The sequence below is a fragment of the Acanthaster planci genome, linkage group LG16, assembly GCF_054643075.1.
Source record: "Acanthaster planci isolate LZ-2023a linkage group LG16, COTS_SCS, whole genome shotgun sequence".
Taxonomy (NCBI): Eukaryota; Metazoa; Echinodermata; class Asteroidea; order Valvatida; family Acanthasteridae; genus Acanthaster; species Acanthaster planci.
The window spans coordinates 11,572,624-11,584,482 of record NC_141792.1 but is presented as its reverse complement, the minus strand read 5'-3'; the positions used below and the strand labels follow the sequence as shown (position 1 = coordinate 11,584,482).

At 41.7% G+C, this 11,859-nt stretch overlaps 1 protein-coding gene across 1 annotated transcript; it reads right to left on the bottom strand.

Annotated features, from left to right (window-relative positions):
* Window positions 1–242: 242 nt before the first annotated feature.
* LOC110979040 (EF-hand domain-containing protein D2-like) lies at window positions 243–11,845 on the bottom strand. The gene is made up of 4 exons (XM_022234503.2): window positions 11,577–11,845; window positions 5,047–5,194; window positions 4,409–4,543; window positions 243–2,715 (listed from the first exon to the last, which is right to left on the bottom strand). Exons 1-4 carry the CDS (start codon window positions 11,738–11,740, stop codon window positions 2,578–2,580), a joined length of 585 nt encoding a protein of 194 aa, XP_022090195.1. The 5' UTR covers window positions 11,741–11,845; the 3' UTR covers window positions 243–2,577.
* Window positions 11,846–11,859: the final 14 nt, after the last annotated feature.

Here is an 11,859-nt window from a genome sequence, read left to right as displayed (position 1 = left end):
AGTTATGGCAGATCACAAGATTAGTTATTAACAATAAAAGGCGAGTCCAGAGAAAAGCCAAAATGTAGACGTATTCCTTGGGTTCAGTAAAATTTGGAGAGGGCATAAACACATTTTACCGAATTTCAGAATATGAGGCATCGATCGGTCCACGTAAGTTATTTTCATGTCTTGAAAATGAAATTATTTGGGGATATGCAAAGGGTCAATGGCAAATCAAATGCCGCCATGAATGAGTCGTCTAAAATAACCATTTTTTTAATGACACATAACCCAGTACACATGTATAAATTGTAAATAAAATTGCAAATTCCAGGATTAAATTCAAAAGCATGTACACAAATGAAAAAAAAACATAGAAATAAAATCATAAAATATAAAAATGCATAGTTAAAAAGTAACAAAATGAATTTTCATTTCAAAGAACTATGAAGCTCTGAACCGACACAATACAAAATGGCATACACATTCCACATTACAAAAGAAATTTAAAAAATATGCAATTTAAAAAATAACAGAGAAACATACCATGTGTTTGGATACATCCACTTGTTCAAGTAAGCATGCATATGTAACTTGATATTAAAAATATGTACACAAGTTCTATTTTATGTAACAATGGTTATGAAATTCATAATGGTTTACATCTTTGTTGGCATTTTATTTGAAATTCCTTTATACCCCTCTCAGCTTTAATGCACTCTAAAATAACGGAAAGTCGACCCCAAGGTATGTCTGTATCGGGAGATTTGGGCAAGACAGTACGGAAGAGGTGAAAATTCAAGAAGTGACCGAGTCTACTGTGTGATCTACACAAAGTAGACAATGTCCAATCGGGCCACTGGTCCAATCTGGCCTTTACCCCTTGCAGCCACTGTCCACTGTAACCACAAACATGACCTTTTGAGGTCACCCTTTTCCTGTGGCTGTCAAACGGTGGCTCCTGCACCACAAATTTACTGTTTACTCTGCCAACTAATCATGCCTCGCAAAGTCCATTAAAGGGTGTAACTAAAAATGCAAGTGCAATATACAAGGTTACTAAAGTATTAGTCCAATCTTATCCTACTTCTGTCAAGGGGCGGCTACAGGCAAGGCGCGCAGGTGAGAGTCCCCTCCACTTTTCTTTTCCCCTTTTTCCTGGACCAACTAATGGCAAGACTTTTACAATAAACTAACAAATCAGAAAGCTACTTCGGCAATACAGCAAGGTGCACTGTTCCGTGTCACAGCAAATACAAATCAAGGTACGTATTCCAGTTTCGGTGAGATAATATAATGCTTTCGGTGAGTATACACTGTAAATTTGGAAACGTGGAACATCGTTGGATGTGAAACTGGATTGCAAGTGGTATAAAAAGTGTGCCTGATTTTGTGTTGTTTTCAAACCCAGCCCTGCATGGAATGTTAGCCACATGTAAGATTAGTAAAACTACCTGCTCCGTTTATTCCCCACTTCGGTGGAACAAGACATAGACGGTTCGTGTACATCTAACCCCCATCGGACGTTTGAGTGGCTGGTCTCGCTGCCCTAGCAAGACAAGGGAGCAATTCTTACATGCCCCGCAATGGAGGCTGCGCGATGACTTGCGAGGGACTGGTGAAGACTCAACTCCAGCCTCGCCGAACGGCTTACTAGCAAGACTTGGAAAAAAGTTTGTTTTTTTTTCAAAAAGATTCGTCTGCTCCAGTGGGAAACGGTGACAAACGTCTGTCTGCAAACTTACTCAAACCTACCTTGATCCGGGTCCTACAATTACACAAACCTTTCTTGATTAACACAATACAAAAGAAAATAAACCATTTGTGTGGTTACCATTTACAAAAAGCCAATGTTCACCATGGATTACACAATAACAGGTGCAATTATTCACTGTGATTACACACCAAGGATAACAACTCTAACTAGTCAGAGTATTTCAACTGAAACTCACTGGCATCAGGTTGTTCTGGAGAGCCCATCAAATCAGAGTCCCGGAATACTGCAGTCTACATTTTAGTCAAGAAATGCTGTCGATAATAAGATACTGTTGGAATAATGCAAGAAAATCTTCGAGAACTTGCAAGTGCTAACATGGCTAATGCTGTGAAATACATGTACACAACGGTTTGCCCAAGCGGAATTTGCTATGGGCTGTGTACCGACAACTGTAGACAGGTGGATTACATGACGGACCTTGAACAATGTGCCCAGCTGCTCATAATCATATCAAATGCTAGATACATGTAGCACCATCACAGTGAGACAAGTGGCTTGGCCAATTTGTTAATGTTGGCGACAGGACTGCAGTCCTTCGACAACGAGACATCTTTTTTTTTAACGTCTATAACGAGCGTCCCTTTTAGTGGTTTACCTCTGAGCTGCTCACTGGAGTTTGCTTGCACTGATGCCTTGACGGGGAATGTTAACACTTTTAGATGCTTCCTTGGGCAAAGCACCATTAATGAGGAAAATTCAAGGATTGGAAGAGTTTAATGCTTTTTGATGAGACCAATGGTAAGTGTGGTTTCGAAGCCTTGGAGGCATACTGGTCACAGTGAATGACTTTCAGGGCCGTTCTCATTCAGCCGGCAAGTCTACGCAACTTTGAACGCCTCCTGCTTGGCTTTAAACTCCGCCCTCCTCTTTTTCTTCTCCTCCTCCTGGATTTTCTTCTCTTCCTGTTCCTGCTTGATCTCTTCTTCAAACTTCTTTAGTTTCGTCTGCTCGTTGATCTGTTCGTTGTAAATATAAAAATGAAGGAGACACAACGGCTAGAACGAGAGGTAACATCAACACAAGTAACCTTCCCCGGTGGCCCGGTCTAGCACAGACATGCAGGTTTTAACAGCAACTGTGTCAGGTTTTGTACTGTGTCGCTGAAACACTGAATCCTTTTGCACCACAGAAAGCTGGCGCCCCGCTTTTGAACTACAACGTCAAATTCAGTCCACAAAACAAGGTTGTGGTAGACATGTAATGTGTATATTGATGCTACTTCCTTCCCACTCAAAATCTTCTACCAGCAAGAAACAGTGTGGTGTAAGTTCATTTCACAACCCCCCCCCCAAGTTTGCGGGATCGGGGTTTGTCGTTGCTTGCTCTTTATTCTAACACCGGTTATACATAATTTGGAATGCAACTTTTAGTAATAAAAGGTGGCATATCATGAAGGCCTAACGGCACACGTACAAGACATTTTTTCCAGTTCCGACAAACCAATAATATTGCCAATGAATAAAACAAAGCCCATATTGGCAACAAATCCACTAATCCATGTTGGTAGCACTGCCAAATCAATTGAAGCCTATTGCCTTCTTTGTTAAAATCAGTTTCGCGAAAATGCAAATTTTCATGAATTTCACCCTCGGGTGCACAACCAGGTTTCTCGTTTAAAAAGTTCAATGCATGTGAAACACACCGGCAATGCACCAGTACTTTGATGAATAATGAATCAAACAACGGCAACTGTTCCATTCATAAACATCTTCTACAGTACACCTAAGTACAAGTCATGGCGGCTGTGGATTAGCTATGGAAGTTATTAATAGCCTCCAAAGTACAGAGGTCATCTGTGATGACACTGTCTTGCCAGGAAGTCAAGTTTGCATGTGTACAGCAGTAGACTGGATTCAAGCCTGATGTTTCCGAGCGGTCTGCAGCTCTCTGACACACAACATTACAAGGTCCCGCTTGGACGTTTGAGGCCATGAAACTGGAAAGTACCACTAGCCTTGTATAAAATTTTTTGACATAGTAGTGGTGGCAATGTGCAGCATATTTGCTCAAGCATGCTCCAACTCAGGGTGAACAATTCCAGCCTTGAATAAAGGCCAGTCTTCTGTTTCCTTCGCTCAACTGGCAGAGGAAGCAGGTGGAAAGCTTAAGAACAGGAAGGTGAGGATTTTAAGGACAAGGGATAAGGGGAGCTATTAGGATAGAGATCATTGGAAAGATGGTCAGGAAAACACAAGGAAAGAAGAAAAAAAACCAGATGACTCTAGGATTCCAAAATACAGGCCAAGCCACTTAAATACTGTACATGTAGATACGGGTGAAAACTGACGAGCACATGTGGCGCCGACTACAAGTAAGCTTTGTGGGGGGGGGATGTTGAGAGCTATATCTAAATTTCTAACTGAACTCCAAATTAATTGCGATTACCTGATGTTTTTCTTAGCAACTTATGAGACTTTTTCCTGCTTCTCTAGTTTGCTTTTAAAAATCTCACTCTTGTCACTTCACGTCTACAGTAATTTCAACCGCATGTACATTCCTCAAAAACTGTCCAAAGGTAAATCAACGGAATTTAACACCCTTCCAAAGACTAGGGGGAAACCAGAAGCACCAAATCCCCCCCAAAAAGAGCCTTTCAATTTCTCACTTTCTGAGATGTACCCTGTACAAACACGAGCGACATATACGTACCTTTGCTTCAAAGAAGTTCTTGGCTCCGCCTACCCCCTCTTTGTCCACATCGATTTCAGTTAGTCTGGCCAAGTCGCTCAGCCCACTGTCCGTTTCCAACTCTCCAGCTGCTGCCTTGCGGAAGATCAGCAGAAACTGAGAAACGGGGAGACGAAACAAAATCTGCAACATCACTGTCAGTGACTTCAACAATTGATATTGACGCCCCCCAAAATTTCAAGGGGCATGAACTCGAGCGGTCTCAAGCTTCAATGTGAAGGCCACCTGCCAAACTTCAAATTCTCCGTTTGTGGCCCTGCGTGCTCTGCATGCTCTGAGTTACACGGTGAAAAGGCTGATTGTTCGGTGGCATGCGGCTCTACTCAACCTTCCACATTCCCGTTGCCTCTTTTCAAAGTAGGGACTATTGTGAAGCTGGTGATTATGATGCAAAGTTGGTCTTTTCATTTCTGGGCTACGCACAAAGACCAATTACCATATATACAAGAGCCAGGGTCTGCCTTCTTTCACCATGTTCGCTCGAGCGTGGGCTGAGAATAATAGCTGAAAAGCGGGCTGAGGATCTCAATTTTTACGGCGGCTCTATCAGCTTCCCGACGCGAAGGGGTTAATGAAGAGGGACAAAACTGAAAACTGACCTCCCGGAATGATATTCTTCCATCGTGGTCCTCATCTACTTCTTTGATCATGTCCTTGAGGGCGCAATGCGTCTGCGGGGCTCCCAACTTTTCCATCATAAACTTCAACTCCAGAAGTTCTATGAAGTGATTCTTGTCGGTATCATAACTGGAACAAAACAAGTAACAAACAGGGAAGGATTGCCAATTTAAGTCTAGCCTACTAACCAAAATCGGGAACAAGGACATTCTTGTTTTGTCTTTACATTTTTTTTTCGCTCTCCTAGCTCATGTCATTAGAAACATGCAGTCTACGATATAACATCGTTTATCTGCACAAAATGAAATCTTAAAGTGTAGCTGCAATGAATTTTTCTTTGACTCAATTTTTCTGCATCTTTGTACTTTTCTTCCCAAGTATGAAAACTCTTACACACTCCTATTTGGTTAAATGCACTGAAAAGTTCACACTTTAAACAATCAAAATTATCAAATTATGTTTTCCAGGACAACTGAGGGCGCTGTTGCTGTGAAGTCATCTAGGGAAGACATGTGTCAGTGCATACATGTACTGTAGGTATTTTTATTCAAACTGTAAACCCAGAATTTACTATTGAAAACATTCCTGAAATAGGGTTTGATGGTTTCTTTTGCAAAAAAACAGCAAAGAACAGAAAACTCAGTCCAGATAATTCCACAAAAATGCAATACTTTTTTGTGCACAACCAATGTAACATTGAGGCTTCTTCCTGAGATGACATCACAGTCTTGCTCACGAATATGGAAATACTCATTAGCATAAAAACCAAAAAGGCACTAAAATACCATTTGAAATAGTGAAACCAAAGTTGAAAATAAGGTTTACTGAGGCACAAAGATGCATTTTACAGGCTTGTAATAAAAAAAATATCGATTGCAGCTACCCTAAATGAGCAAAACTTGTAGGGTTAATACCTGGTATATAGGTAAATTCATCCTTCGCCTCAATTGTAATTTCATTCCTCAATTTTTAACCTCATTTTCTCAGCTGTTACAACAAAACTCTCCAGGAAAGAAACCCTCACAATTTTTCGTTGTCTCTAAGTTCTGTAAAGTACAAAACCTCTCATGTACCGAACATTACAATGCAGGTTTTTCAGGGCTGTTGGGATCCACACTTCCCAGACTGGTGACCACACCGTACACATGCGAAGAAATGTACACCGAAGTAAAACCACAAGATAGCTGTGTTCTGAGTAAGAGGTCTGTGGCTCACCTCCGCAAGAAGATCAATAGGATTGCCCTTTCTCTGGCCCTGAAATATGGAGGTACATGTACATGTAGGGGGTACACTATTGCATGGCGGGAGAGGGGACTCTGAAGGCAACATCCTAAATGACTGATGACTCACTTTGAGCCAGAGACAGAAATATCTGCTCAGCGGGAACCTTTCTCCGTAGATGTAAAACTGCCTTCTAGCGCTACATGTACATGTACGTCATCAGTGAGTGTGGACTACTCTTGTAACGTTGCATTCACTTACAAGCACCGGTACTTGAAAGCACATGTACAATTTTATAAATGTAAATCCTACCCATAAATTGATTCACCTGCCCGTAAATTGGAAAATTATTGGCTCATAATCTCAGGGACACCGACATGTATGGCAAGCATCGGTAATCATGCAAAAATGCCCACCAGACGGCATAGGTAAACTTCTGCAACTTCTTGATTTTTTTTTTAAAGGAAGCTTGTAACATGACACATTCTTTGTTCATGTGTGTTAGGGTCCCGATCCTTCACTTACAATTTCTTGAGAATTACACCCCTGCAGGCCTATCACATGCTACAGGCACTTCAAGTTCGTGTTCATACTGCACATGCACACAAAACAGTATTGCACTGCATTTATTACATATGCAAATGGTTGTTAAAATGCATTAAAAACTGGAAGGTAATCCTTCCACATTTTTATTTTCCACTCTGGTTGATAATTAAAAGCCACTGACCATCTGGGACAAATGACTCATCCATCACTCTTCCCACTGGGCAAGACAGTTCTTAAAGGGGCAGTTATGACGTTTAATTTTCATTCGTCTTAAAGGGCAGGCACAAGGATTACAAGCAAATTTCCCATGGACAGGGTGGAGGTGACTTTCAAGAGAGGAAGCAAAAGGCCTGATTTCATGCAAGTCTTCAAAGTGGAAGAGGAAAAGATAATTTTTTTCACTGAAAGTTCCAAAATACATTTTAACAAAGGAAGAGGAAGTTACCAAGCTTGAAATATTTTCATGGATAACGCGGTGTAAATTTCACATTATCACACCCCATAGGCCCAACAGCTTTGTACAAATAGCTGGATTTTCCTGTCAACATGATCTACTGGAGTGTTGAGTTTCAAAAACTGGTCTCCTGCTATCTGACAGATGGACAGTTTTCCGGGATCATGTGCCAAAGGTCTGTGGCGTATATTTATTCAGGGCATAATAAGCCACTGGATAACAATCGCTTCTCGTTTCCTGCTTGGAGCTTCATACATGTATGTTTATGTCAGATCTGACCAGACAACAATGATCCCCGGCTTCTGAACTAGGGCATTGATAGCAAACAGACAAAGTGTAAGGAATCCATACTGTTAGTTTCTAGAACTGACGATAATCTTGTGTGCACAATATATGTAGAGTCACCTGACTCTAACCAATCAACAACCAAGGTCATCTTACCACTTGCTCTGAGTCCAATTGGCTGGCTAATACATGTACATGGGCCTCATAAAATGTGCATAGTACCAGAATAAATTCATGCAAATTATCCATATCAACATAATTAGTTACGCTAGGGAATATTTCTTTTTCACAATGGGTGCATTCGATTAGCTTCCCTGAATACACCAGTCTTACACGCAAGGGAAGCCTCGAAATGAGGCTTATCGAATGCTGCAGTGTGTTTTCAAAGGCATTCTGGGAAAAAGGTCAAGTCCCCGCCTCATTCCATCATGTACGTCCATACTCGAACAGTCCATCCGTGACGTCATTACACTCGGGCAGCCTCCAGAGACCCGTTCGCCAGCTGGGGTAGTAGTGGCTGACACCAGGGCAGGCACGAGGATCACGCGATGGCCAAACGAACGCTCTCGTGTAAGTTTGACTTACACGTGTAAGCTAATCGAATGCACCCAATGGGTTTTGCCCTAACACCTATGTATACTCATAACATGATATACTCGGTGTTGGTCCGACACTCGACAGCTTATGAAAAAATTTACAAACTTAGTCAGGTGGGACTCGAACCCACAACCTCCTGCTTACCAGTGCAGACATCTTACCCACTCACCCACCAAGCTTACCCAGGGCCCCTGACCGATCAGAGTCACATGCAGCAACGGATACCGAAAAGTATAGTGGACTAGGGAATTGAGGGTAAACCAATACAATGAAACGCTTTTGGGTTAAAAGCCAAGCATGGATGGATACACTGGACACTTCATGTCGGTACCGCACCGAGATAACACTTGCGCCATGGCAACCACCAAAAGGGGGCATTGAAATGGAATGAATTGGGGCTGATCTCACGGAGATGTTGAGTGTACTGACTCACTCAGCAGGTACGGAGTAGCAGTTACCCACTAGTTGGTTCAGAAGTCAAAAGCAAGCTACTTTCCTCTTCTTGGGGACTGATTCTCAGCTAACCTCTGCTTAGTTTAAGTTTTTCATGCAGTTAGCACAAATTTAGAAGTATGTATGTACATGTACGTGTAACAGCAAACAGCTTCTGAAAAGCAGCTTATTTTTTCAGTGCAAATTTGCCCTGAACAAGGCTCAAGAGCCACTCCGGGTACAGAACTTCAAAAGAAAGAAGAGCAGGCGCTCAGACAGACTGAAAGTAGGTGTCAATATCCCACTTGGAAACAGGATAGATTGTCAGTTAAGGGAAAGCAGGAACCAGACAGCTCCACAGAAACTCAAGTTCAGAGTGTACATGTAAATCAATGTAACCATGGTACCAGAGAACATAATTCAGATGCCTTGAATGCACCGAACAAACCACTTTCTCAACAAACGTTTCTAACCAGGTCATAGAAAAATCTCAAGTCTCCTTGTTACTTGATCACTGTTGGTTACGCCACACGCTATGCAAATGGTCAGGTTGAGAACCTTTCCACAGACAAGTTAAAGTCAACGAACTGGTCCTTGTAGCCATTCTACCTTTCAACACCTACACAGGAGTACTGGGGCATGTTTCCTGTGTGGAGTGCATGTACATGTACACTGCAAAGCAAAATAGAGCACACAATATGCCAATGAATGTTCAAAATTGCTCCAACCAGGAAGTGGAAGCATGGAGGTGGTTGAAGAAACGAAATAGTGGCTGTACTTTGTTTGCCGAGATTGGCAGCCCCTTTGATAAGGGTTTTTTGTGATTAAAATTTGGCAACACAGATGCATAAAAAAAAGCTCGGCTGACCTCGACACGATGCACATTTTGACACAGTAACTTCCTCCATAGACTTTGTTATCATTCCATTCAGAGACACAAGGGTGTTGATAAATTATAAAATACTGGCTATTTCCTTGGCAGAGCCTCAAATTCCTCTGAGCAGTCTTGCAGTATGATTTCAGATAACAGACCACTCTCACACTGTTTGTTACTGGCATGGCTGCCCAAACCTTGCAGAAATATCATCCTGCCTTGGAGTCACAGTTAACCCTAACCTTCCCCAACCACACAGAACTAAACAGTAGTAAAGCGTTTAATTCTGTGGGGATAGGTCTGGTAGGCCCACACAGCTGGCTTTTGCATTGGGTTTGGCATACCTCAGAAAAACTAAGTCCAACAGCCTCTGCGCACAAAGTAACTTTGTGTGAATGGGGAAGTTTAGGTCCAGCAACCCTTGGGCAGTTAGGGTTAACCTCAAAACTTTATGTACGTTTGCTGCATTTTCAATACTTTTTATTACAGAGGGTGACACATGGGTATGAATTTGTACAGAAGCAGCGTTTACTATTATTCGGTATTTTGACATCCGAGAGACATCATTAAAACTCTGTGGCTTTTGCTATTGTGATAACAGCCAGCAAGAGTTTTACCACCTCCACTAGGCAATATAACTGCGACACATAAAACAGCAGACCCTATAAGAGAATAATTTACCCTCAGTAGCCATGGTCAGTGTTAAACAAAGGAATGCAGAATTCTGACCACTGACAATTTAAATGAATAAGAGAACAACTTGATTCATGGATAAATTAAATTTCCCATCATCGCTTACAGAACTGCAAGTCACTAATACAGGAACCCCACAACTGCGGGGTTTGTCGTCCACTGTATTCCCATGAATGCAGACAAACCCCAGAGCCATGAGAGTTCTGGGGGCATTCTCCGCAGTCATGGCAATGGTCACTTGGGAAAGAGTTCCATACAACACTAATTACGGACAAGACTAAATTTCCCTAAAAATGTTATACCCATCATAACATGACATCGTAAAAGTGAAATTTAGCTAGGAAAGTTTTGAAGCATGCCAAGCATTTACTAAGAATAGAAAACACCTACATTATGACTTAAGCCATAGAGGAAGGACACAGAAGAAGTTTGAACTGTCCGGGCTGTAACATCTGCCCAATTACCGCTTTCTGGCATGCCTGGTATAGCCAGAGCCCAGCAAACGCTTGCTACGCACCATCTGTTTCACTACCACAAAACCCATCATTCATAAAACTTTGTGCACTGAGGTACAGGAAATTGAATATTCATGCCTATGTTGGTGCTTGGTATGATCTCATGACAACATCAAATTTAAGCTTGCACAGTTGGTTGCATTACGGTCTGCCCTAAATCTATATGTGCAGTCGCTGCCCTTAACGAGCTCTTTCTTCTGGAGTTATTATGGGAATAAACAGCCCGGTTGTTCACAAGATCTTGTTTTTTTAATCATTTTTATTATGACATTTGTACAAAAGCGCATTTTATGAGATTTCACGATCACTCCCTGTGATAAAATAGTGCATTTTGTTCCTAATGAACTAAGCTGTCAAGCAGTAGTGAACATTTTGTTGGCCAGTCTTTACCAAATTCGTACCAAGTCTTTGAACACTGATGTATTGGAGGGAGGAGAATAAAATTACAAACATTGCATGTATAATGGAACAGTGTATCAAAATTTAAAAAGTTTATTTACCATGGAAAAGTAGGTCTAATATCAGAAATTTTTCTCTATTTCTTGGTCACATCGATAATTTGTATTTAATTACAAGCAAAAAACTACTAGTGTTGCTAGGATATTAATGTCTCTATTATTCGTCTGACTCGGCAGCAACCATCATCGAACACTAAAGTGCCCGAGTTGCAAGCCCTGTGTCCTTCCTCTAAATGCTTAGGCCTACTTTTTTTTCAGACAAAACAAGATACGGTGTGTGCACAGGGGCATCAAGTGTTGTCCGTACATGGAACTCTTTCTCAACGCTTAAGAAATTAATCCATATCATGAATTAATTCCTGGTTCAGCCAGACAAGACTACTTGCAATTGCAAAGCCACAGGCCTACACGTCGTGTACAGCCAGACGATACTCACGTTTTAAACATCGTCTCGTACTGTTTGATTTCCTTACGGCTGAATTCCTTGAACTCTGTAAACGGATTGAAAACCAATGTTTTCTTGTCCGTGTTCGGCTCCTCAGTGCCCTCGTTTAATGCTTCTCTTCTCGCCAACTTGGACGCCAACTCGTCGGTAGCCATGATGATTTTTTGGCCAATTTTACCTCACGTCTGCCAAGGGAACCCGAGCTAACTCACCTTGGCCTAGCTCTCCGCACGCGGAATTGGAAAAGGAAATAAAATGTTTTTCACATTTTCGC

Bases quoted from the DNA above. Each gene is read 5' to 3' on its own strand.
- LOC110979040 (XM_022234503.2), bottom strand. From the start codon at position 11,740: ATGGCTACCGACGAGTTGGCGTCCAAGTTGGCGAGAAGAGAAGCATTA. The intron at 5,195-11,576 runs GTGAGTATCGTC...GTTTTGTTCCAG, and splicing joins TACGAGACGATGTTTAAAAC to TTATGATACCGACAAGAATC. The intron at 4,544-5,046 runs GTCAGTTTTCAG...CCCGTTTCTCAG, and splicing joins GAAGAATATCATTCCGGGAG to TTTCTGCTGATCTTCCGCAA.